Source organism: Artibeus jamaicensis, unplaced genomic scaffold (assembly GCF_021234435.1).
Source record: "Artibeus jamaicensis isolate MK-2021 breed Jamaican fruit bat unplaced genomic scaffold, CSHL_Jam_final contig_415, whole genome shotgun sequence".
In the NCBI taxonomy this organism is placed as follows: Eukaryota; Metazoa; Chordata; class Mammalia; order Chiroptera; family Phyllostomidae; genus Artibeus; species Artibeus jamaicensis.
In genome coordinates, this window is record NW_026521823.1 from 22,104,690 (window position 1) to 22,132,627 (window position 27,938).

The 27,938-nt window shown below is 35.4% G+C and overlaps 1 protein-coding gene across 14 annotated transcripts in view; it reads right to left on the bottom strand.

Moving 5' to 3' along the window:
• MYCBP2 (MYC binding protein 2) overlaps positions 1 to 27,938 on the bottom strand; it is a 263,498-nt gene that overhangs the window by 59,116 nt on the left and 176,444 nt on the right. For 7 of the 14 annotated variants that reach the window (XM_053665528.1, XM_053665529.1, XM_053665522.1 and 4 more), the window contains 9 exons: positions 27,176 to 27,291; positions 24,777 to 24,874; positions 23,969 to 24,085; positions 23,117 to 23,257; positions 13,280 to 13,354; positions 10,443 to 10,667; positions 9,250 to 9,382; positions 5,065 to 5,187; positions 2,424 to 2,603 (listed from right to left, as the gene is read on the bottom strand). In XM_053665528.1, the coding sequence (XP_053521503.1) occupies positions 2,424 to 2,603; positions 5,065 to 5,187; positions 9,250 to 9,382; positions 10,443 to 10,667; positions 13,280 to 13,354; positions 23,117 to 23,257; positions 23,969 to 24,085; positions 24,777 to 24,874; positions 27,176 to 27,291 (1,208 nt within the window). The remainder of the gene's footprint in view (positions 1 to 2,423; positions 2,604 to 5,064; positions 5,188 to 9,249; positions 9,383 to 10,442; positions 10,668 to 13,279; positions 13,355 to 23,116; positions 23,258 to 23,968; positions 24,086 to 24,776; positions 24,875 to 27,175; positions 27,292 to 27,938) is intronic. The other 7 variants (XM_053665535.1, XM_053665526.1, XM_053665525.1 and 4 more) reach the window with 5 other exon arrangements.

Below are 27,938 nucleotides of genomic sequence, written 5' to 3' on the forward strand. Positions count from 1 at the left end.
ACATTCTTAAAAACAAACTATAAAGGGAAACATAACCAATACAGGTAAAACTATTATGCTAGAACCTAGAACTAGGTGTAAGCAGAACTTATAATTTTATATTAGTTAACAGTAGGCAAAATTGAATATTTAAAACATGGCCTTTGTAGTTGGTATAACTGGCCTCATGTCTGGATCTGCCATCTTACTATGAAAGTTCCTACAGCAAATAACGTATCTTCTCTAAGCCTGTTGCCTTTCCTAAAATGGAGTCATTATCTCAAAGGAAGATGTATTAGAATGCTAAGTACCATATTTAGTATGTGGTGGTGATGATTAATATAAGCAAAAATTAACAATATGGTCCTCTATAAATAATGTTTTATTTTAGCATCACAGAAGTATAAAACAAAAATGATTCTCATTTTACAATTTAAAAAAGGGAGTATGCATAATCCACCTCCCAAAGCAAGAAAAAATGCTGGTGGAATGGATGTCAGTGAAGTTCAGGGAAGGATAGTTTTTTTTTTTAGTTATGCTAAAGATTAAGACTTCTGGTTTCTGGAATTTAGAAGTCAAACTTCAGTGACAGCTCTGCTGAGAATAAGAAGCCTTTGAAGAGACTGAGTAATTCCCATCGTTGCAGCACAGGTAAGCAATGATTCAGAAAACTGGTAAGTGGGACATTTCTGGGCCATGATTTCAAATCTGCCCAAAGAAAGTGGTGCTACTGGTAACAGACACAATGTGCATAAAATTATACTGACACATGCCAGCTGGAAACCTATGATCCTTTCAAAGAGACAAATCTGATTTATTATAGTCTTTCTATTTCAATTTGAAGTATTTCATTAAATAATTTGATAAAATAAAAATTACACTTGTTTCTGAGAAGACTTATAATAATCCTTTAGACAGAACAAAAAGGTCCTTATTCCTTAGCTCTCTTGTCTGTTGCCACTATGACATTATCAGAGTTATTTCTGATTAAAAATTATATATATATATATTTTCTAACTGATTATGATTTACTTTCCTTTTTGTTTTTTTCTTTGACCTTACCTCTAAAACTTCCTTGAATCTGAATTCATCTAAATATAAAAAGTCTGTTGCTTCATAAAATGAAACAACTAAGTATTTACTTCTCTTTTATTCTTCTATAATGCTTATCAGGGAAGGGAAAAACTGTTTCACACATATTACACTATTGTATTTCCTGAAAGTTCTTCTTTTAAGAGACATTCAAACAAATATCATATATGAATAGAGATGAACTAAATCCATACTACTTATATTTCTAACCTAATTAGCTTTATTCATTGAATTTGCTTAAAATATAGTATAAATCTAGAAAAGTTTATACTCCTGTATATTCTTTACCTAAGGTAGACAACTATATTATAGTGAATAACATCATTTGCTAACTATATACTACCCTGGTTCCTAATAAAATCTAAACTAGCTAGCATTATCTTAAGTAATCCTAAAAACAGTTATCAAAGTAATTTTGTAAAAAATGATTTAGCCCTCAGTGTGAATGTACTTTATTAAAGCAAAGAGGTCATGCATTTGAATCCAAATAATGGGTGTGTCAGCTAAGACTTTCATGAACTATCTCACTCAGCGAGTGTGTTTGTATATTGCATAGCTGACATGTGAACTGAAGGTGAAGGAGAACATACTGTCACATTTTAAGGAACTTGGGGAAATCTGGAAGTCAGGAGGTCACTAAGAAAAAAGCCCACTCAGCTCGGTGTAATTTCTTTGGGTCTATTTTCCATAGTGGTGAGAGAGATTATCATGGATGAGGGGCTAGAGCAATCCTAGGAGGCAGAACTGGAATCAAATGAGTGTAATATATTAAAAACAAAAAACAACAACCAAATATAATAATAATAAAAAGTAATAGAAGAAAGAACAGTTGGAGAAAATTTGGAAGCCTAGGTTGCTATATATTTTATGAACATCAAGTTCACTTATAAGAAACAAACCTGCCCAGTACAGTGTCTCTTTCACCCACTGAAATAGATTTATCATCTTGGGGCATCTCTACATAACAAAAATCCAACATGAAACGATGAAAGGTATCCCTATAACTGGTGCTTAGCATAGTCATGCACATTATAAAAGAAGGTTTAAAGTTAAATATGTTCTTCTGAACATGTTTTATAGTATATATTTGCTAATACAGGAATTAGAATAGATAGCATAATAGTCATATTTTAATAAATAGTCACACTTTTAAAAAGTGTGATTAAAAACAAATGTTTTAGCTGCAGAATGTCTTAGCTCACAATAGCTGAAATGCTTCAAAAATGGGGAAGGGATAACATCCTCATTAAATAAAACCACTCTGGTGAGTTGATAAATAATTAGTAACTGATAAAACTCAGAACAAAGCTTCAGAAATGGCTTCATGAGGCAGGTAAGGCTGACAGACTTACTCTGAAGCTGAGGTTGCTGGAAGGAAAGGGGCTGTCCGAACACAAATGGGCTGTGGACTAGGGAAGAGGGAGGTTTTGCAGCTTGATCAAAGATGGAAGGAGCTGGGAGATTGGGCCGTGACTGAATTGAATTCAATATGGCACTCAGTTGGTCACCTGCAGTGGGCAAAACAGTCAAAACTACAACTTGTTATTAATTAACATCCAAAATGGCAAAGTAAATGGTGCTTCATGACATTCAGATAAAGATAAACACTAAATGAAACAATGCCAGTTCAGAAATGCATGGAAGTTGCTGATCATTAACCTCAAATTAGGGACCAAAAGTTGCATGTTGTTTTAATAATGGAAGCACCCACAAAATCTATTAAAACAGCCCGAATCAATTTAAATTCATATACAACATCTAGTAATACTATAGGAGAATGCACAGTCAATGAAGAATCTATGATAAATTGATTGAGTATCATGTAAGTATAAATGAAGATCTCAGAAAATGATCTACATAGTATCTGACAATGACTAATAACACCCTGCCTCATATACAGTATATTCCATGCAGAAAATAAGCAGATAGGATGAGTTTTGAAAAATGTAGGACTCAAGGGAGGCAAAGCATATGTTATTAACTTAGTAATATCTTTTACATTACAGTTATAAGTTAATACTTTCCTTTTTAAAATTATTGCTGCCAAAGTAATTATTCATTTTTAAAACCACAGACTCTTTTGCTTTTATAAATAATATAAAAGTCTCTAAGATAATAAGATAAAAAGGAATATGAGCTACCTAACTTGAATAGTACCTCAAATATGAATTCTGACATATTCCCTTAAGATTAAATACAAAGAACATTAACAGAAAAACATTTTTAAAAATATGAAATAACATAACTGGATAGATGATAGCTGCTTATTTATAAGGCTATAGTTTAAATGATGCTGAAGAAAAAAAATTTTCAAACGAAGCACCAAGAGAAATAGATTTACATAGAAAGAACTGTACACACAAGCTATACATCTTTATTTTTCAAAAATTAATGCTGCAGGTCACAAAAAGAATTTTAGAGATTATAATTAATTTTATAAAACTGTTTTAAAGAGAAACAATTTTTATAAATCATAATATCTTGAACAGAATAGAGTTAAATAAAATGGGAACTATTGTTAAAGGTAATAAATAAAAGTTAGATATAGTCAGATAAAAGCTTCTTAGCATTTTTTGCTTCATCTAAATATTTAAAAAGTGTATAAATAAGTGCATGCTATTTTTGAGCAATATTACCAAAATCCCACTTTTAAAAAGTAATATATCATTATTTCTATTTAATAACACATGTCAGCAATGTCTGCATCTCTTAGAAGTTGGTTTTTATGATGTTTTCATAAATTATATTTTAAATACTGATTTAAAGTGATAGCCACCAGTATAATTTAAACATTTTGGAGAATGAAAACATCATATTTGAATTAAACATGGCTTTAAAACAGGTTACTATAGAAGTATAGCAGTGGTAAGCAAGCACCAAGATTTTAAGGACGGACAGTGGTAAAAAGGAACACGGAGGAAACACTATCAAGAATTCACCCTACACAAGTATGAAGATTCAGCTAATGTTAGCTGAAATCTGAGCTACCAGTAACGAGCAAGCACACCTGTGGGAGACACCAGCACAAAAAGAAATCTGTGGTTAGGCTTCCTTTATAACAATTTTCTGTGGAAAATAATATCAAATGAGGTTGTTTTATTTTAAATTGAGTATTTCCTCTATGTTGATATAATTTTGCTTTTTGTAGACTATTTCATTTGCACTGCAAGGCAGGTAAAATGACACTGTATCTACTTCTTGAAATGAAACCCCGTGGTTTAGTTTAAATAACACTTAAAACTATTTCCATGAAGGCGGTTTTCTCCCTCTAACCCCTCGTCCACCTGCATGCTATCTGCTGACAACATGGCTGATTTTGAAAGAGTCAGGATCAGATTCATAGAGAATAACATGAACGTGTCCGAATTTACACACAAATGAAATTCTGCATGAAATTCAGGTGTAAATTATTTCAAAATAACCACTGTTTCAAGTGTCCATGATGCTGGTTTCTTCCATTAATGCAGCCAAAAATTTGTATCTATTTTATATCCATATGCCTTAGGATTTCTTTCAGCTTCATTATACATACCAAATCCAAACATGTCATGCCATGTAATTCTAAATTAACTAAGATAACTTGAGTAGACATTCAAATCCCATAAATTTAATATAGCTGATGTGCAATATGACTTAAAATTGATTTTAAATGGATCACTTTGGGAAGTTCTTTTTTGCTTATTAACATTACTCCTAATAATAAGTAGACAAGAGAAAATAGTTCTTTTACTGGATATAATGACACAGAATCTTTATGATGTAAATTCAAAATGAGTGTCTTTAAAATAAGAACAAATAAATAAACAAATATAAATGAGCTAAAACTGACAAAAGCCATAGTATTAAAGAAATTTGTGTGAACAATTTGATCGCAGTTTTCTAAAAACAAACTGTAATAAAGTTTTGTGGGCAAACAGTAATTAAAACGGGTAGGAAAGAAGGTAATCAAAGTATTAACCTTAGGCATGCGAAAGTCTACTTGTAAGCACCTACCTTCCTTATTTCCGAGTCCGTAATCAAACCCCTGGGCGCTGCAACTTGCCCCTTTATTAAAAGCCTGTACTGAGAAAGGGCTTGGAGGAGGGGTTTGAGAATTCTGATCCAGAAGAGCTTGTTCTACGAAAAAGAGACACAACTATAAAATAGGTTTCTTATGTGTTACCCCACATTCAAAGAACAAAGGGAAAACTGCCAGGAAGATTTTATGATGGTCAGATATTAAGATCTGGTAACAGCTTTACCAGTTAGGTCACTGACACTGACAAAGTACATGACAAATCTTTGTTTTCGTTTATCAAATAAACAGTGAAATTCAGAAATAGGATATTCTCTTAGGGAACCAATTTACTATCATTGTGGTAGAAATACATCACTGAATGCATACTATTATTTCTGGACCAGACACCTGTATTTGTAACAAATTTATACAAGGGCATTTTACAAAACAAAACTGGATACCCTATAAACCAGAAATCAAAATATTTTGTATATTAGTATTCAAATAGGAAAAAAAGTCCTCAAAATGTCTAAGTGTATGATACCCAGAGGAATTTTGACTTGTAAAATATTTCAAATTTTGAATGTGAAAATTATGGGAAATTTAACTTTTAACTTATCTTCACTTATTATATAAGGATTTTTTCCCTAAATAAAAAGATGATAAACCAGGTCATGAAGTCAGACCTACAAATGCATCCTGAAGTCAACAAATGCATCAGAATTCTTAGTTCAAGAAAGAAATGGCAAATATTTTATTTGGTTTACAAATAGAAACAATGCAAAATAAAATTGGTAAACTAAATTAATCCTCTATTAATAATCAAGTGGCTATAAAACCCTATCTGATATAATACTAAAAAACACTAATACATAATTAAATAGTCATATGCCAGTTTAAAAATGCAAAATACAAACTGCTATATGAAATGTAAAAGGGGGGGAAGTACCTCTTTAAAAAGAAAATAAAACTAGAAGAACATGGTGGAGTGTTTTCTTCCACCTATAAAACCAGAATTCTGTTGTACCTGTGGGCAATGTGTCCCTTTACCAGCATTCCTAGGATTTCTCAATAAACCAACCATAGTACTTCCCTTAGGCAATGGGCTTCACTGAAAGATGTCTCAGCAGTGGACTGCCTCTTCGGGAAAAACACTCCTGAACAGTTATCTGAATGGAAGAGATAGCATCCCTCTCACCCTCTAGACTTGGAATGCGTAGCCCCAAGTGTAAGGTCTGTTTTGACCAAGTAGAAGCTTTTCATATGAGTTTTATTTACGAATACCAAGGCCAATAAAGAATTTTTACAAAGAGGAAAACTCTTTGTAAAAGAGTATGTTGTTTTACTCATACTACTTTATATAAATAAGTTACTATAGTGCCAAGTCCTCTTAGTTCCATTTTAAATAGTTACATTCTAATACCAATGAGGAGACTATCTGGATGCTGTAGTAATTAATTTTAGTGGTTTCGAAGCACTAACTTTTAAAAAAAAATTTTATTGTATTTTTTCCATTACCATGTAGCCCCCTTACACCCACTTCCTCCCTGCAATTGCCATACTATTTGTTGTCCATGAGCCCTTTCTCCTTTTTAAAGCAGTTTTTATCATTTCTTTCCTTATCACTCCAGCTTTTATGTTCAAAAATTAAGACACATTATGACTAAGTAAAGTGACTGTTATTTGTTCATTTGCCTGTCATATAGAACTTATAAAGTACCCTTATTTTGTATGTGAGAAGACTGAGGCCCAGGGACAGCAGGTAAATTGGCCCAGGTCATACAACTGAAAAGCCATAGAGCGGCATTTGTGCCGGGCAGTCCCGCTCCAGAGTCCACTCGTACACACTATCCTGTACCACCAGGCAAAATGACTTTAAGCTAGAAAAATGCTTTGATAGTCACGTAAACCATCCTCATGTTATTTAAGGGTATCTTATATTAAACTGATCTCACTTTAGGTATTTTCATCTATATCTAATTATTCCTATAAAGTGAAACTGTTGAAGATTATATGAATATGCAGTAAACATTATAATATGTAGAAAGCACATTGTAAATGGAAAGGTTGTTTTGCAAAATATCTGATTTACATCAAATGAAGCCTTTCTTTCTCAAAACAAACTGAAGAATAATTCTACCATCTCGACATTAAAACATCATCTTTGACTAAGAAAAATTTAACTGCAAAGGCAAGGAAGGGAGCAGGCTCTAAAACCGTGTTCAGCGAATTACTGATGCAGTATGGAACTGTGCGATGAGCACAGATTCTGGAATACAATCAGAGATTCAGGTTCAAGTCCTACATCTGCCTGGTATTCAGTCCTATAACCACAGGTAAGTCGATTTAAATTCTATAAGCTTCAGTTTCCTTACCTGTAAAATGAAGATGATACAACCTATCTCAAAGGCTTACTGTAGGCAAATGGAGCCAGTCAGGCTCCCTCACCTGCATGTCGGGATGACCAAGGGAGACAGTACTCCCACTCCCACAGCCTTGACAATGGGTCTGCATGCGCAGAATCGCATTTTGCTATACCATATCTTGGTACCCGTCTGCTCTGTGTGCATTTAGTATACAGAGGACCTGGGACTCCCTGCCAGTGCCACAGAAGGCCTGCAGTGTGCGTGGATGGCCCCACCCTTGAACAAAGGCATGTCAGACATTCCCACAGCTCCACGAATTTTCCTCCATCTGCCTGAGTCCTGTGTGAACCTGCCTGGCCTCGAAAGGCTGCAACACAATTGGCATAGTCACCAGGATTTGAACCTGCATGGGGAAACCCAAATGGATTTCCAATTTCTCAAGGCCATGGGAGTACAGTTTCCTTAGCTGCCCACCCCTCCCATCCGGGTGAGGGAGCCTGACGAACTTCATTCACCCTACACTTATTGTGGGGAAAAAAGGGAGAATGTTTTATGTGCAATGTTAATAGGTACTTCTAAACGTACTCATTCAACCAGGTTTCAAAAGTTTTTTGAATCTATTTATGCTTATGGCCATATTACCTCTTGGAAAATGAGGTTTCTTCTTTTTAGAATAAAGAAGCATGTCCTTTTGTTATCTGACATTATACTACAATTTGGGGACTTGGTAGAAAAGTCTAAGCTTGATTTACCCATTTATTTTGATGTCCTTACTAATATTTTCGTGACTTAACTAGCAGTTATAAAACTTAGCAAGTAGTATGTACAAAAATTATTTCAGAACCAGGACTACAAAGATAAAATACCCATGCCTCTCCCTGAGCAGTATACAGCTCACTTGGTTGGGCACTGTCCTGCAAACTTGTCCTGAAAATTTTAAGATCACTGGTTTGATCCCCAGTCAGGGCATGTGCCTAGGTTGCACATTTGGTTCCAGGATGGGGTGAATAAGAGAGGCAATTGATCAATATTTCCCTTCTTCTCATCCCCTCTCTTTAAAAATAAATAAAATCTTAAAAAGAAACCCTGTGCCTGTCCATAAAGGACTCACAATGTGGGTATAAAGAAATAAAAATTAACTTCAATATAATATCAGTTTTGTTCTAGTGGTAAATACAATTCTTTCAGAACACTGAGGAAATTCTTGAGTCTCTGTCAAGATCAGCTAAATAAATCTTCACTCAAGTGATGATGTGGTCTGAATTTGGATGAGCAAGTTACTGCTACCAGAAGAATGAGAGAAGGGGACAAAATGGAAAATTTTTTGTTAAATGAAAGCACTACTGAAAAAGTAAAATGAAGTTTCAAGTTGAAACCCTGACAACAAAATAAAAAATGCCCCCAGAATAGTTTGCATTTATTCTTCTTTCCTGATACAAAAGTTAATTGAATGAAATTGCCTGGGAGAAGTACTGTGATTGAAGGTTTGAAAACCAAACTTCCATTTAGTGGTTGGAAGGGTAAAACATTCACTCCTAGACTGCTACAGAAGAATAATCACACAAATTCCTATTAATAAGAAGCATGTCTCACAAAGATGGATTCATGTTCCACGTTTTCTTTTAATTCTCTTCTTTGATGTGTATTCATTTAGTAGTCAAATTTAAATAACTGCAAGAATTTTTTAACAGTTTTGCTTTTACTTAAAAAAATAAACACACAATAAGCTGCTTGTGATCAAAGAAATACAATAGGCTTTAAACTTCAGCATTTCAAAGATTAATAGGAATAAATCACAAATTTAAGCCAACTTGCCATCTTCATGTCGGAGGTACTGGTTTCCGCCTCTGTCTCTAGCTAAGGACCATGCCTCTCCTTCATCACTCTCACAGAACTCTACCATGCTGTTCTTATCCAGCTGCACCCACGTACCTTCAGAATTGGTTACCTAGTACATAACAAAAAGTATGATTGATTGGCTTGATTCTTTCAGGGCACTCAGGCTGAAAATGAGCAAAAAGTTTAAGAGTTTGAATAGTATAATCATTTCAATAAATATCTACCATAAAATTAGTTTCAGAAATTAAGACCACAGCCTAGGACAGAAATCAGTAAGAAGTTGTGTAAAATACTGCTTATTTATGACTCAAGTTCAAATAATAATTTTTAAGACCAAGGATAATCCCTAAATAATTTTAAATGTTACTCGAAAACACATGGCTCTTTCTTTAGACACCTAAAACATCATAACACAAGATGCTTTTTAAATTATGTTGGTGGTACCTGTAATGCAACTTGAAAATGACACTGGCACCGAGAAATAGCATGACACACTACATCTTCAAGCTCATCCGCTGAGACAAATGCCACAGCTGATGAAAGAGTAATTGTATTTGCTCAGGACTTCAGTGAGACTCATGAGAAGAAACCCTGTGCATATATCACATTTCTATAATGATCCACAGCAAATATTAATTTTAAAAATTAATTGATATTAGAAAGAGAGGCAAGAAGGGAGAGAGGAAAGGGGGGGGGGAGAAACAGACAGAGAGAAAGAGAAATACCAATCTGTTGTTCCACTGATTTATGCATTCACTGGTTGATTCTTGTATGTGCCCTGGCCAGGGATCAAACCTGCACCCGGATGACACTATAACCAACTGAGCTCCCTCGACAGAGCCATAGCAAATATTTAAGAGTGCTGTTAATCCATGACAGTATAGTACATTTATAACAATAGAAATATATACGCAAATACAAAATATTTGTGTATACATATACATCATTTTGTTAATATATCATTTTTTCACAAGGATAATTATGAGAATAAAGTTATTAGAAAAGAAACACGGAAAAATTACATTAGCATTTTCAATACAAATAAGATAAAGAACACTAGCATTTAACAACCTGAATGAAAATGGCAACCTTTGGAAGAAAAAGATGTTTTGGTTATATTATACTAAAAATGAGTATCTTAGAAGTCATGAAGCTACAAGAATCCATACCTCTCCCACTGCTTTGACTTTGTTTCCCAGAACTAACATTCCAATTGGGATACCTCTAAGGTTAGGGCAGCTTCTGATATTGTGGCCAGAAGGTCCTGTCTTCACTACCTTGTACATTCCTGGACCTCCTCGCAAGAACGGCATATCTTGTTCTTGCATTGTTGCTTCCTGTGGGCAGCAGGAGTTTATGTCTTTGAAAAACTCATCAGTATTAGTTTTAGGTTCCTGAAAATTTGAATAGGAAAAAGAAATAAACAAAATACAATCTATTATCACTTTCAATGTCTTCCTATTAATAGCTTTATAATAGTTCTATAATACTGTCAATTAAGAAAGAGAATACACATGTAAACTGAATTCACATGTGCACATGTGAATATACATGTAAATTGACTATTAACTGAAGTATTAGTCAATACCACCATTAAAGAGTCATTCAGTTTTTCAATGTTGAATAATTATTAAAATAACGTTGAAGAGAAGAAAACATAACAAGACAGCAATTGAACCCCAGACTTTTGTTCATACCAATGTGAGAAATACAGTACCTGAATTTACTTCTATCTTTTAATGAAATATTTAAGAGGAGAAACAAATATACTATGTGAACCACAACTGAATAATTATGAGTCATTATTACTGCATTACTGTATGTTGATATGGATTAAAAAGCCTGAATCTTCATTTCCTTACATTTCTTGTCTGTAATAATTATTTACAAATAGAGAAAATAGGTTATTAAGACTCTGGAGACTGATCTATAAATAGCAATAACAGTAAAGACCAAATGTATATAAAATATAGATACACCTTATCATTTACTAGTTATATATGATACAATAATGTTTTTAAGATTTTAACAACTCATACTTTCTTAATATGGTACAAATAAAGATGTCTTGCTGGATTTGCTGGCCATTTTTAAACAGTGAAATATTAAAGCTATTAACAGAAAAAGATGGTTAGATTTTTAGTAGAAAAGAGAGATTAATATTAAAGAGGCATTTTTACATCAATGTAATGCATTTGGATGTAAGAGAGTCAGTTCCACAATGAAAGAAAAGAACATGCCCTACATTTTCTGAATGCTGTGATGAAAGCGTTTTCTATTTAAATGCAATGAAGAGGAATAATAACCTTCCCATATCTGTTCTTCTTCCCAACTAAATGTAAATCAAAATTCCACACTAGGGGGTTTTCCATTTTCATTATTACTCCTTTAAAGCAGATTTAAATGGCAATCTTAAATACAGTAATATACACTCTACAAATTGCTTCATATTGAAATTCAGGAAAAGATGATCACAATGGGACACTCACTCAAACATTACGTTAAAATTAGTATTTAGTAATGTCAGAATAAAAATGAAAAAAAAGTAACACATTATGCAAGAAAAAACATTACTGACTAGCTCTATCCCTATAAATTGTCTCATATAAGAGGTGTGTAAACATGTCCAGTACATAGTAGAAAATAAAAAATAAAATCCCGAGGTTAAAGAAAATGTGGATTCAAGAATTCTGTGTACTTGTGTCTTTAATTAGATATATGGTTGGACAAGGAAAATTTTAGAGCCACTAGCAACCATCATATACTTTGTAAATTTCATTGTTTGATCAAATCATCAAATTTTAGTTATACAAATATGCACTATAGACAATATTTATTTACAATTACTGTAATTATCATGCCATACTTATGCAGAATTCTTTAGCTATATATTGACAATTTAATGGAAATGAGAATTTTAAATACTTGAAAAATTCAGCCTAGATTTCAATCTAAAATAACCTTAAAATATCCATTTTTATATACCCATGCATGTATACTTGCAAAAACGTATATATGTGTACAGCAATATGAATATAAGAGCACTCAGAAACACAGAGTAGCGTCTGAAGTTTATACTGCGTGACTACACTTACAAGTTCTCAGTAAACATTTAAAATGTCTATTTGTGTATGATCAATTTTAGTAAATACGTCATGCTATTTCAAAGTTGGAAGAGACAGGTTAGTCCTTATTACAGCTGAAAGTTAAAAATAATTACATGGTATGACATCAAAAAATCACAAGCAACTAATAGATTTAGAGAAAAATAATCTCACTGGTATTTAATAACACACCTGGAGCATTTAATTAAGTGTAACAGTATTTCTAACTTTTGATCATTCATGGTAACACTGAGATAGAAGTGTTGGCAAAAACTATTAATTGCAAGTTATGCACTGAAAGCAATATACGTAACTGTTATTAAAATATTTAATCGAATAGTTAAATAAACTATAAATAAATATAAAACAAAGTGTATGCAATTTTTTAACACTAAGCAGTATAAAAAGAAGTACTGGACATAAAGTCAGAACTGTGTTGTCTACTCTCAAGCAATGCTAAGATACATGTTTTATTCACTACAGGAATGTAAGACTTGGCAGCAGCATATACACCGTATCCCCTCCCCATTCTCAGATGAACATTCAAAATGGTGCTGTGGAAGAACAGGAAAAAACAGAAGAGGCGTGGGGTCAAGACTCTCCCACCTAAATAAGCTAGTTCTGAAAAAGCTAGAGTTGGATGTAACTGTGGGAGAAGCTAGTCATAAAACTAAACATCTCGAATTTGAAGTCATATGAAAGGTTGACTGAAACTAATAACACGCTCTTTGGGAGAAGTAGAGGGAGAAGGATTACAGGGGAAATGCACTGTAGCAGGTTGCATAGATCTTTTTTGGTAAAAAAAAATTATTTTAAGTAAAGACTTCAAAGGATATCATGTAAATTTTTACACATGCTGAAACACCTCAATAATGTATTACTGTTCCTTACAGTTAACTCACCTGCGGGTAAAAAGCTTTGGAAGTCCATGAAAATACGTCCAAATCCCTGACTCCTTGGCTAGCATTAAAGATATTCTGAGCGACAAAGTTTAAGAAAGAAAAGTATCAACAAAGAAAGGGAACAGGACATTGGCTGCAGAAGATGCGTTCACAGTAATAACAGTGTTCTGTTCTCTGGCACCAGCACTGAAATACGATTTTACTACAGGGAAACTGAAGCCACCTGAGTAAACCGCACATTACGAAATTCCGATAAATTTTGTCAAAAGCTCTCCATGGATATAGTGTGTCATGCCATTTTACGAAAATTAAGAACCAGACATTGATTTAAAGCTTAACACAGTCAATTCAAGAAGAGAAACTTTAAAACTCTTTATCTGACAACTTATCTTTTCCAGTATCACCCAGATTTGTTTCATAACAGAAAATGGTCTGCAGTTTTATAAAGAAAACATGAATAAGATATAGATTGTATACGTACTGCAACTATTACTAATGGCAATAATGGCATGTAGTCTATGTGAACTAGTTATCATTTTTTAAAGTACCAAAACAATCAAAAAGTAAAAAAAGTCTACGACACTAAAAAAATAGTCCTCTCTTCTATAGATAGAAAAAATCATTTTGAAATGTTACTGGAAGCTGTTAGCAAATCTGTTAGGGAAAACATACAGAAAAACACACAATCTGAATCTTATCCAAAGATAGGCCTAGCTGTCTCCATTTCAAAGTTTAGGAAGTTCACTGATCATTTTGTTACTATGTGAAAGCTAAAAATATTTTGTTAAAGAACAACCAATTCAAAGCAGCATAGTCCCAGAAAAAAAGCATTTTTCACAACCCATCATAGTGAAAATTTAAATAATATACGTTTTACACAGATATACCACTCTATTGAATGTATTTATCTGATCTAAAATCAAAATCTTTCCAATGAGTAGCAATTATACAATTTTACTGCTTACATAAATATTGAGATAAATGGTTATTCTGGACAAAATGAGGACATTCAATATGTTAATAAAGGCTACCATCATCCAAGATTTCAACACAAAGGAAACAACACAATTCTTAACCAATTATAAGTCATTTTAGTTAATAAATATTAACTTAATATGCTCTAGTTCTGTACTTTCCTCATGTATATAATTTGTATTGACAGATGTAGACACACACCAATATACACATGTATATGGTAATTCATAAATATTAAACATACAAAAGCCAAAAAAATGAGTTTCTAATAATATGCCTACTGCTTTCTCCTTGTTACTTTGAGAGAGTAGCTATCTTTTCTCAGAAACAATGAGAGTATTAAAATACTTAACATCACAGATCACACTGAGAATTAAGAGAGAGAATTAAGGTAAGACGACTGTATGTGTCAGAACTTCTTTTAAGCATCATGATCATACCAAATACCAAAAATTAAAAAATTAGTATTTGACAAATATTGAAAGCCTACCATGTTCAAAATGTAATACTTAACATGTTGATAGAAACAAATATGAATAAGAAGGGATACTTATGACTCCTCACCCCTGGGGGCCTTAACAGAAATAAAGGTATATAAATACAAATTGGGCTGAAGGCTAGGAAAACAAAAACAAAAACAAAAAACAAAAAACCTAACCATTATGGGTAGCAGGAGAAAAGAGCCTTTTTTACTTTTATAGACGAAGTGTTTTCTGAAAAGGGAGAGAAAAACCTAATTTGCCAGGTACTTATACGCTTTCTACCCCCAAATCTTTGCTTCATTCGTATGAACTGTTTATTAGTTCCCAAACACAGCATGCGTCCATGACATTAGACATTTGACTGTGTAGAGATTGCTCCTCTTTTCCCTGACAACTTTTCTTCAAGATCCCGTCAAATGTCATCTCCTAAGGTAAGTCATTCTAAAACTTACCACAATGCAACTTAATTACTTGAATACAGTACATCTATCACACTATACAGCGAGTGCCTCAAGAGTCAGAACTATACTCTTATTTATTTTGTACCCCTGCAGTCCACCTCTCCAACCAATACCTACTTCCCAGCTTAATATCTGATACATAATAAGGACTCAATAAATATCTGTTGAATGAACAATAAATTAATAGCTACAGCATTACTGAGAAGTACAGAGAAGAAAATCAAGAGAGACTTTTGAGCAAGCACACAAGCTCTTTGAGAGTAGAGATCAGGCATCTCCCTCCAGCAACCTTTAGCACAGACCCAGCCCTGGAGTGGATGCATTTTAAACGCTTAAGGATTTGGCATGAAATCTGGATTGACACTTAAGATAAATCAGGAGGTGACTCTTCATGACTTATGAAAAGGATTCGGGATTCCTGGTCAAAATGGTAGTATAGGTAAACAAGGCTTGCCTCCTCTCACAGTAACATCACAATTACAAATAAATTACAGAACATCCATCTTGATTGTTCACAACAGTTAAAAATCAAGTTGAATGGAAGTCCGACACCTACAGAATTAAAGAAACCACATCCATCCAGATGGTGGGAGTGGCAGACACGCTGAACAGGCTAGTCCCACATCCACCTGTGGTGGATAAAAATTCAGGAGGGATATCTTGGGAGCAAGGAGTCCCAGCCCCATAACAGGCCCCCAGCCCAGGGTTCCAGTGCCAGGAAGATAAGCCCCGTAACTTCTGGCTGCAAAAAACAGCAGGGAATAAGTCGGGGAAAGAAACTGCTGGAATACCAAGCAGTTCCTCTTAAAGAACCCACACTTACACATAATCACATCCTCTGAGCTCCAGGACTAGAGCAGCAGCTTTTAAGGGACAAGTGGCATACAGGAAGGGAATGAAGTGTCTGGCATCAGCAAGCGAGCTGGGGGACAACTTTCTTCCAGTCAGAGGGGCAGGCAGAGGCCATTGTCCCTTTTCTGAACCTTCCCCTCACTGAGCCAAAAGGCCAGTGCCATATCCAAGACTCCATCAACTGGGCTAACATTGTCTGCTCCTCCTAGAGATGCCCAGGGACTCTGTCCCACCCAATTACGGGTCCACCCAAGCAGTTAACACAGACTTTTCCATATGAATGGCTGGCTTTCCCCCATGCCTCACAACTTCCTAAATCCTCTCAAATAAGCAGCAGCAGGCCTCAGTGACCCGGAGGCGCCCATACCTCTTGCTAAGTGGCCCCAGGCCCAGCAACTAGCAGCAGCCAGCCTAGATTCACAGCTGGGCTTCATGAGGGAATCTCCAAGTCCAACACAAACATCACTCATCTCAGCTTGCTTTATAGCCCAGACTGGGTGGCCTCAGGCAAAACACAGGTATGGAATGACCTTGGCCTGTACCACCTGGGAAACTCCACAGCCTGTGCACCCAGTGGACCACTTTGGAGCATCACCACCCTGACCCAGTACAGCTGATTCTCCAAGGAGGGTGGAGATTGGTGGTAAGTGGTCACAGCCAGTCCTTGCAACTGACTGGCCTGGGTAAATCTCTCCTATTGATCTACCAAGAGCAACCAAGGCTCAACTACAAGAGGAGGGTGTACTCAGCTCACATGAAGGGTACACCTTAAGTACCCAGCTTAGATGATTGGGGAGGCTGTGCCACTGAACCCTACAGGACACCCTACTACACTAGGACACACTACCAAGACATGGAGTCATGGCAGCTCTACTTAATACATAAAAGAAACACAGGGAGGCTGCCAAATGTGGAGATAAAGAAACATGGCCCAAGTGAAAGCATAGATCAAAACTCCAGAAAAAGACCTAAATAAAATGGAGATAAGCAATCTATCAGATGCAGAGTTCAAAACACTGGTTATAAAGATGCTCAGGGAACTTAGCGAGGACCTCAATAGCATAAAAAACATCCAGTCAGAAGCCAAGGATATGCTAACTGAGATAAAGAACAATTTACAGGGAAACAACAGTAGGGTGGAAGAAGCCGAAAATCAAATCAATAATTTGGAACATAAAAAAGCAAAAAACAACCAATCAGAACAACGAGAAGTAAAAAATTTTTTTAAGAAAAGCGCACAATGTAAGAAGCCTCTGGGACAACTTCAAAAGGTCCAATATTTGCATCATAGGGGTACCAGGAGAAGAAGAGAAAGAGCAAGAAACTGGAACTCTATTTTAAAAAAATAATGAAAGAAATAATGAAAAAAATAATTTAAAAAAATTCCCTAATTTGATGAAGGAAATAGACATGCAAGTCCAGGAAGCACAGAAAGTCCCAAACAAGATGGATGCAAAGAGGCCCACTCCAAGACACATTGTAATGAAAATGCCAAAGGTTAAAGATAAAGAGAGAATTTCAAAAGCAGCAAGAGAAGTTAGTTATCTACTGGGGAGTTCCCATAATACTGTCAACTGATTTCTAGGGATATTTTGCAGGCTAGAAGGGATTGGCAAGAAATATTCAAAGTCTTAAAAAGCAGAGGCTTACAGCTGAGACTGCACTACCCAGCAAAGCTGTCATTTAGAATCAAAGGGCAGATAAAGAGCTTCCCAGATAAGAAAAAACTAAAGTTCATTATCACCAAACCATTATCATATGAACTGTTAAAGGGACTTATTTAAGAAAAAGATCAAAACTATGAACAATGAACTGGCAAAAAATATGTATCGTTCAACAACTGAATCTTTAAAACCAAAGCAAACAAGAAGAACAGAGACAGAATTGTGGATATGGAGAGCGATTTGATAGTTGCCTGATGGGAGTGGGTTGTGGAGGAATGGGTGAAGAGGTGAGGGGATTAAGTACAAATAGGTAGTTACAGAATAGCCATGGGGATGCCAAGTGCAGTATAGGAAATGGAGTAGCCAAAGAACTTCTCCACATGACCCATGGACATGAATAATGGTGTGGGGATTGCCTGAGGGAGTTGGGGATCTGGGTAGAGGGGGCAAAATTGGGACAACTATAATTATAATCAATAAAACATAATTTAAAAAAATTTTGAGCCTGGTAAACTAAGAAAATATAAGAAAAAAATCTGCATTCTTCATAACCATCCCCTTTTCCCATTAATTTAAAAATATTTTTATAAATACGTAGTTATAATATGAATGTCTAATGTTATTTAATGTTTGAAGTACAGTATTACTGAAATGTTAAAACAGAGTTAAAGTCCCATAGGAACAAAGTTAGGATGCCATTATTTTTTAGTAATGTTTAAATAGAACTTGGTAGGTGGCTAAAATTGAGCTAAAGTACGTATCTACAATGAAAACAAAAGTTCTATAATTTGAGTAAGTAAACAAAACAGTGCAACAAAAATTTAAAGCTTATTCTAAATTAGCGATTATCTATGGTAATCTTTTTAAAAATGTAGTTCATCATATATTTAGGCAGTGTTTAAATTTCCAATGCCCAGGCCCATTCTTCCCAAAAGTTAGAGTCAGGATCCAAATAAGAACAATTTACAGGGAAAGGTACAAACACTAAAGTGAATGCAAAACTGTTTTCACTAGAAAAGGCTGAAGAGGCAGATGTGAAGACTATTGAAGGCAAGTTTTCAGTACTTTTGCATCTTAAGTTAGTGGCACTGGTCCTTTATTATTCTAATTTATCAGTGTTTCGCAATTTTGAGTCAGACTCATAGCTGATTTACTCACAAATGAACTGAAGTAAAAAAGAATAGTGTAAAGTGCTTTCCCAGTAGTAAATGTATTAACAGTAAGAGGTGCAAAGGAATAAGTAACGAGACATATTTATTTAGCTGTATAAGTTCCTTTAGTGGATGAGGTGGAATTATTATCCCTTCTGTGTAAATACCATTATTCCCTCTATGGCTTAGCCCTAGAGAGTAAGGTACTCATGGAAAACAATAAAATAATTAAAAGAAAACAGCCCTGGCTGGTGTAGCTCAGTGGCTTGAGCATGGGCTGGTGAAGCAAGGGGTTGCCGGTTTGATTCCCAGTCAGGGCACATGCCTGGGTTGCAGGCCGGGTCCCCAGCAGGGGACACATGAGAGGCAACACACATTGAAGTTTCTCTCCCACTCTTTCTCCTTCCCTTCCCCTTTCTCTAAAAATAAATAAAATATTTTTAAAAAGAAAAAGAAAACGTACGAATTGTGCAGGGCCTGCTGCATTCCCTGCAGACGAACCCTGGGAAACCACGCTGTCCTCACATGTGTCTGACTCTGTGGGCCCTCATCTGACACCTGCACTGAGGCAACCTGAGATCTGTTTGGAGCCCTAGGCCAGTTAATTTTGCTACACTGTATCCTGTCATCGTAAGTCACCACATAAATATAAACCATACATCCCTGTTCTCTGTATGCTTCTCCCTGATCCAACATCAAAGTATTCCCATTTGTCCCAGGGCTACACTGGTATCTAATGGGACCCTAACCGCAGTGGTAAAAAAATTCAACTTCAACCTTCCCAGTTACAGTGTTACCATCATACTGTGTCTTGAGTTGTAGGTATGACGGCCATCCGACTGCCTTGCCTTTCACTTCTTAAGCCCAGGCAGTTTCAATGACTTTCACTTCCACTACACTTCAATGACCTTTTCATGGACACATTAATGGGCCATCTCATTCAATAAAATGCTCTAATTGTGAAATCATATACAAATATGCTACTTTATCACACAAACTGCATATATCCTTCCAGCTCTTAACTACAGTGGACTCACTGTGTTGTTCCAGGATTTTATTAAGTCCTCCACGTCCCCTGGGCCCCCCATTTGTCTTTCACATTTCTAACTTAGGCCAGATGTCAGCTGGAGATCTCAACTGCTCTTTCATCAGCTTCTAAAATTCCTTTTCATCCCCATTTTTCTGTCACAGCATCCCGGAAAAGTCCAGTTAATGCTATAATTTGCTTCCTTGGCTCCTGGAATTCTGGACACTTAGGTTTAGGTGGGAGGAAGGGTTTCCAGAATGGATCCATCCAGTGGTCTCACTCAGTCCTTAGTGGCTCAACAATCCCAAAACAAGTAGTCTCCTGTCAGATCTCTCTTCTATTTCTATTAAACATCATTCCTAACTTTCATGACGTTTCTGAACCCTTCAACGTAATCCATTTGTTTCTATCTCAATGGATAGCTTTCCTCTCTCTGGTTTATGGAAGTATCATGGTCTCCTTCCTCCCTCCAGCCCTAAAAACTTATCTACTGCCACACATATCCTCTGCTCCTTCACAGAAACAAGTCTCAAAATATGGCCTTATTCCACTTTGTCGGTCTTCAGATTTCTCATCTACATCTTTTATTTACCCCTTTCCTACTGGTGTCTTTCCTTTATGAAAATCTTATGTCACTACTACCTTTAAAATAAAGGAACCAGAAAAACTCAGCCTTCCTCAACCAAGGATATGCTTATTGATTTTAGAGAGAGGGGAAAAGAGAGAGAGAAATGAGGAGAGAAACATCTATGTGAGAGAGTAACACTGATGCACTCCCTCTTGTATGTACTCCAACCTGGGAGTGAACCTAGGCATGTGCCCTGACCAGGGACTGAACCATTGACCTTCTAGTTTATGGGATGATGCTCCAACAAACTGAGCCACATTAGTCATGGCCAGGCACCAAATTATTTACATCAAATAGAATCCAAGTCATTCTTATACATAAAGACTACAAAATACCAGAAGCCCTTACTTCATTTTAATTTCTATTCTCAATACTTTGCATGAAGGTTTTTTCAAACAAGTCAGTTACAGTGAAAACCGGTCAACAAGTACCTGTGAGGCTTACTCTACTCTGCTTTCTCTCTTACCTTGTTAACTGCTCTTCCCTCTGGTGTCAAGAACGCTGTCTATTACAAATTATCTTAGATGAGGTTTAAAAGCATCAAATAATAAAACACCAATGTTCCAAAATCAAACTATGAAATTTAGAATTTCAACACACAATACTTCTTGCTCTTCCTTTCTACTTTTGTTGATTCTCTTGTTTTATCTGTGACTGCCTTTCTTTCTCGAAAGTATATTTTCAGGTGAACAGGCAAGGAAATTAGGAAAAAAATTTTGGAGCAGAGGAGGTAATAAAGATAATATAATGCCCTATTAGGGACTTAAAATACACAAAAGTCTAAATTGGTGAAAAAATTTTTAAAAAGCTGCAAAGAAAAAAAGTAAAATGACCATAACAATTACTTCATTTAAAATGTTTTCATAATCCTGAAGAATAGTTCGTTACTATGATAAAAAATGATTTCAAATCATTTAAGGCCAACTTATTAGCCACAGATGACAAAGAATTACTCTCTTTCTCTTCCAGAGTGGTACCTCTTTTCCAGAGAGTCAAATTCCTTTACATTTTTACCTGCAGATACAAATCTGAGGAAAATTTAAGAAGATCTGGTTTAGCCCTGACTGGTGTGGCTCAATGGGGTGGGCATCGTCCTACAAGCCGACAGGTCACAGCTTTGATTCCTGGCCAGGCCCCTGGGTGGGGGAGTATGAAAGGAAACCAATCGCGTTTCTCACGCACATCAATGTCTCCCTCTCTCTGTCTCCTTTCCCTCCTCTCTCTCTAAAAATAAATAAATAAAATCTTTTAAAAAAAGAAGATCTGGTTTATTTAAAGTTTTACATTTTAATTATAGACTTGTCATTCTTTAGCTTAATGTCAGTAAAACAGTAGGCCAATATGTTTCAAGTTTTTTATAACATATCTATTTGTTGAAAAAAATATATATCCCCGCTATATTACAAAACATATATGAAAGAATAAAAACAGAATAAGATTAATAAATATAAATAAAAGTTCCCATATTTTCTTTCCCAAAGAATCATCTTATATAGCTGCCTCCTTGGAGAACATTAGTTGGGACTATCAAGGAAAAAATAAGCAATATATTGAATGGCTTGATATAATAAGCTAACTTCATATACACTGATTTGTAAGAAACTTGCTGTCTAAAATATTATGGTTTTTTAAAAAATAAAATTCTAACAGTGCTATTTATTAGCAGTGTTATAAGGGATACATTACTTGATGGTGATGAAAAAGAAACATCATACATTTATAGTTAAATTATAAAGCGTTGCCCTGACTGGTGTGACTCAGTGGGCTGGACATCATCCTGCAAACCCAGAGGCTGCTGGTTTGATTCCTGGTCAGGGCACATGCCTGGGTTGCAGGCCAGGTCCCTCCAGCTGGGGGTGTGTAAGAGGCAACTGATCAATGTTTCTCTCACACATAGACATTTCTCTCCCTCTTTTTCTCCCTCCCTACCCCTCTCTTCAAAAAAAAGTTTTAAAAATCTTTTAAAAAATTACTTAAAAGATTATGAAAAGAGTTGAGGATTATTATCACATTTACCTGTATAGCAATCTTGTGAACACTGGCTGTAAATATTCTACTGCATTTGTGAGAGAGGTTCAATGCACTCTCTCTGTCAGTAGGGTTTAGCTTCAACTGGAACATTACAGCATTACAAGTCTAAAAACCCTTCTTATTCTAACACAATAGTATATTATAAGTTAAGAAAGAAAAGATTTAAACTGAAAACACAGAACTAATTACAAAATGTCAACACACAAACTGAATGTTTTTGAATGTATAATAATAATGATTTCATACATTTAGTTTGGCATTCATTCCAAACAATAGTGTGAAAAAGAAAGAAGAAAATATGCAAACTACTCTCATTCCCCACCTCTTTGAAGAAACTCAGTAGACCTAGTTTTCATTTATTACTTTCTGCCTGTGATGGATCATAATAAAGTTCTTAGTCTTGCCAAACTGCACATCTATTATACAGAAGCTCTCAAGAATTCAAGTACTTATAAAGTAAAAGTTATGTAGTAGTTGTTTACCTCAGAACTGAAAAGTCTTAAAGAATGTCCTGTAATGAGGACAGAATGTACTGATAATGCTTTTTAAAATGCTCTTTTACTTACGTCAACAGGGACCAGAAGACTCTTGCCGAGATGCTGATTAAAAGAGAGGCACCAGGCTTCAGTGTAACCATTCATGTTAGGAACATACTTCTTTATTGTCTCATCATTCAGTCTCAGCCATACACCATCGTCATTGTGAATCTGAGAAATAAGCAACAGAACGAGCCATGCCCTCCTGTAACTCCTGTGAGGCTAGCAAAGGCTGAAAGGCTACGAAGCAGGCAAATAATGGTGCAGGTGGAGATTAAGCATCTAGCCTTGCAGATGTAAGTGTGAGAGAACCTTTAAGGAAAAAAAGCAGCAAGGGAATGCCAAGCAATGTGATAGTTCACACAGTGAGATTGTAAAACCAATGTCACAGGAGTAAAAGTACGAAGAAGTAACACTTTAAGCTAGGTGAAACATAAAATCAGATGTTTCCAAAAGAACTGTCCTTCCTGCCCTTCAGTTTAGATTTTAATGACCACAAGTTATGTGGTTCTATTATCAGAAAAAATATACTGTCAAAGTTAAAGCAATACAATAAACACATTTTTAAAAACAAATATCATTTAAAAATTCAAGATGAACTGTACCCATTTAAAGTGAGTACTTATACAGATTCTGACTACTATATTCACTGAGTTCCTTTCAGTTCCTATGTTAAAAATATAGTTTTAGTTACTTTTTTATTGATCAATACAAATAAACGAAATGTCTGAAACTCAGTAAACACATTTTGCCAATTTTTCAAACACTACCCAAACTACTTAAAACATACTCTAACAGAAAACTTTGTAACTTTTTTATTGTGCAAACAATGCAAAATCTTTCTGTCCAGAATTTATTACCAGGTGTTTCATTACAAATTACCTCGTCGATAAAAGTGATGGTCCCGTTGACTTTTACTATGCCTATCTGCTCGCTCTGCAGGGAAGGGTGGCTACGGATGCGGAGCCCTGCACTGTCCTTGGCCACAAATTTTCGAACCTGAGAAAAGCAAAAACAGACAGGAAAATGATGGAGCAGAGATTGTATAAATCGTGAGAGATAAAATTAAACAGATTTGAAAGTATTATGAATTTTAAGGAAGTTTCCAAAATTATTTTTGGCTGCTTTCCCTGTGCGAACAACAGTGGTTTATTTATAACAACAGAACAAAAGTATTAAAATGTACATTAATGAAAATGTTTTAAAATTAATATATTTATAATTTCCTTTCTAAATTTTGAGGACATGATAAAAAGGAGAAGAGAGGTTTTTTATAAGAAAAAAGGTAGAACATAATTTCTTTATAAATGTTCCCCCTTTTTAATAAATAGTTTATAGAAATTCCTCCATTTACTTTCAATGTTAGGAAATTAATTTTTCTTAGTAGCACAGGGTACTTTGACCTTGCAAACTTTATACACTTAGAAACAGAAGACTTTTTGTTAGTTGTAGATTTTCAATTAACAGAAAGTATACAAGGCCTGTACAAAGTGCTATATAAAAAAGCCAAAAAGTACAGGTTACACAGTTTGGAAATGATTAGAATTACTATGAGGTACTCCTCCAAATTATTTGGAAATATTTAGAATTCAAATACTAAAAATATTAGATGTGTGATGGCCACCCTGAAGCATCAATGAAGAAAATTAATCTTGGGCCGATTCAGGTTCTGATTTTATCCTACCCTAACCTTATTCGGTTGAGGTTCAGTCCTTGGTTTGACCAGCTGAGTTCCTGGTGGTATCATCCCTTTTGGTGGGTCTTTTACTTTCACTTCTAGACCAGCATCTGTAAGAAACAGAGGAAAACGGTAACATTTGAGAATACAAGACAGGGAGGATCTGAAACCTAGCCTTATACACATTCACAGGCTATGTTAAACAGTTAAACAGATATCTGAATTCTGTCGTTTTAGGATGATTGATGTATATATTAAACAAGAGAAATGTCTGAAAAATGGCACTGAGATTCCAAACAGGTGTCTTAGGGTTCAAGAAAAGGAAGGGCTCACATTCTTTATTTGAACATCTGAAATTATACTAAAAAAAAGAAAAAAGAAATCCTTATATAATTGAACATTCTCTCATGACATCAGATCAGAGCACCACTCATCATCTCTACCAGTCATCTCCATCACTAACACGCAGCACAGCATGGTGGTTAAGAGCTGGGGTTCTCACGTTAGGCTGTGTTGTTTGTTCCCACATCTGCTATCTGATTCTCTGTGCCTCAGCTTTTTCATCTATCAAATGCAAATGAGAAGAGCACTGATCTCACTGGACTGTTATGAGAATGAAATGATTTAAAATATCTAAGGTCTGAATAAAACAATGTTGCATGTGTATTAAGTGCTCAATAAGTGTTAGCTATTATGACCATCATTGTTCTAATGAATTATCATCTGTCTTTGCCTGTGTCTAATGACAGTTTGGTCACCTTGGGAGAAGCTGAGTTAGAAAGGAAGAAAATGGATGATTCTCACTAAATATGAAACTCTTTCTTCATTTACAAGAACAAATATAAAAATATTTTTCTTACTTATTTTGTAGCAGTTTCCTTCACCTTACTATTTGTGAAGATGAAGCCATTCTTGACTTAGTCCCACTTTTGAATTCCTGTTGTTTATCCTCTTGCATATTGCTACTTATATTCTACTTCACATAATTTTGTTTGCCTGTATTATTTTGCAATCATCAATAAACTGTTAATACTTGATAGTAATTGTCTTGCCTAAAGCAATGCTTTGCTCAGAACCAACACAAGTTTGCTGAACTTAACGCTTTATGGGGATGTTGAAATAAAGGAGAGTGTAGCAAAGGCTGAGGATAAAGGCTGCTGGAATGATATGGATGAATTTGAGATACCTGATTCCACACAGTTACATTAATGTATGTCCTATACAGTTACATTAGTAAAGTACCCTTTTACCTTCACTGTAAAAACAAGTTTCCCGAAGAATATTCTGGTGGAACGCTAATTAGGATTACTTTTACTTCTACCCTGTCTCCCCCTTCCCTACATGACAGGGTTCTGTGTAAGGATTTCACAAAGTTAGACAAGATTCTTTTTTAAAAATTTCATTAAAGTTATTGGGGTGACATTGGTTAACAAAATTATATAGGTTTCAAGTGTACAACTATATAATACATCATCTGTACAGTGTATTCGTGTGCCCACCACCCAAAGTCAAGTCTCCTTTCATCACCATTTATTCCTCCTATACCTTCTTCTGCCTCCTCTGCCCCAACTTTTCCTCTGGCAACCACCGTACTGTTGTCTGTGTCTATTAAGTTTTTGTTTGCCTTGTTGGTTTGCTTGTTGCTTTCAGTTTTACAACCCACATATAAGTGAAATCACATTTCTTGATTTTTTCCATCTGAGATGAGATTAAGTTCAGAACGTCTTAGAATCCCTAATATGTTAACGTGAATTGTATGAATGTCGAAGATGAGACTACAATATACTAGGTTTTCTAAATCATACTCGATCACAGGAACGCTTTTTCTCAAGGAGGGTCAGTAAAGATTCATGCCACAAGTAATTCATAATGATAGACACTTATTAGAGGTTTCTTATTCTATTGTCCTATTACATGGATAGTTTAAAACTAAAGAAAAGAAAAAGATTAATGTACCATATAAAAGTGGTGGACAAAGAAAATTCACTCACTGAATAGGTACTTACTAGGCAGCTATTATGTGCCAGGCACTGAACTAGATTGGAAGACCAAAGACGAATGAGATGGTCTCCATTCACAGCCAGGGAAGGAAGACAGGTGTACCACGAGGAGGAGGTAAAGCATGCACAGTTACACAGCAGCGTGGAGGCGATCATATCTAACTAGTCGCATTAGGGAACAGGGGGAAGGAGTCATGAGGGCTATAATGATACCAGTAAGCTATTACAAAATTTTAAGACCTTATAAATGAATATACTAATTCAGTACTCATTATAAATGAGGAAACAAAGCTCCAAATAAGTTATAAAACCTGTCCATGTCTATGACACAAGTTAAAGCACAGACTAGAACAGAAGATGACTTTGATTCTAGTTCTCTGCACTAAGTAACTCATAACTTTAAAACAATACCTATTTCAATGCCATCGATGGTAACATGAATAGTGTAAAGTCCAATAGCTCCTGGAGTCCAATTTGCACAGTAAGTGCCATCATTATTGACACGGATCAGCATATTCTCGCTGGGTCTGAAAAGAAATAAGATGAATATTGGAAAATTTACTTTTGGTTTAATAGCTAACATCATTAAAATATATCAGCAAATATTTAATTTTCTCCCTTTTTTATTGTTTATTCTACTGCAGTGGTCTCAATTTTTTTCCTTTTGTCCCCCTCCACCCAGCCCACCCCTCTCCCTTGTCCACATCCATGCATCACTCGTACATGTTCTTTGACGAGTCCCTTCCCCTTCCTTCCACCGCTCCCCACCCGCTCCCCACCCGCTCCCCACTCGCTCCCCACCCGCTCCTCCCCTCCTACAGCTGTCAGTCTGTTCCATGTTTGCTTGTCTCTGGTTCTGTTTTTTTCATTAGTTCATTTTCTGATTGTATTATTACAGTAACAATCCTATTGCCCCACCATAGTAAGTTTTCCTATTCTTCAAAATGACTGAATTTCATTTTTTCTTCCTCACTGCAATCCTCTATTACCCCTTCCTCACTCTGCTGATCATGCATCCCTTTCTTTAATGAGAAAACAGAAGAGGTACAACCTCAAAGTTGCAATCAGATTAATAAACCTACTTTCCTCTGCCTTCTCTCTCGTTACAATGGAAGAAGTATCCTGGGTCTTACTCAAAGTCAGCTCCTCCTTTGTGCTACCAATCTCATTCCCT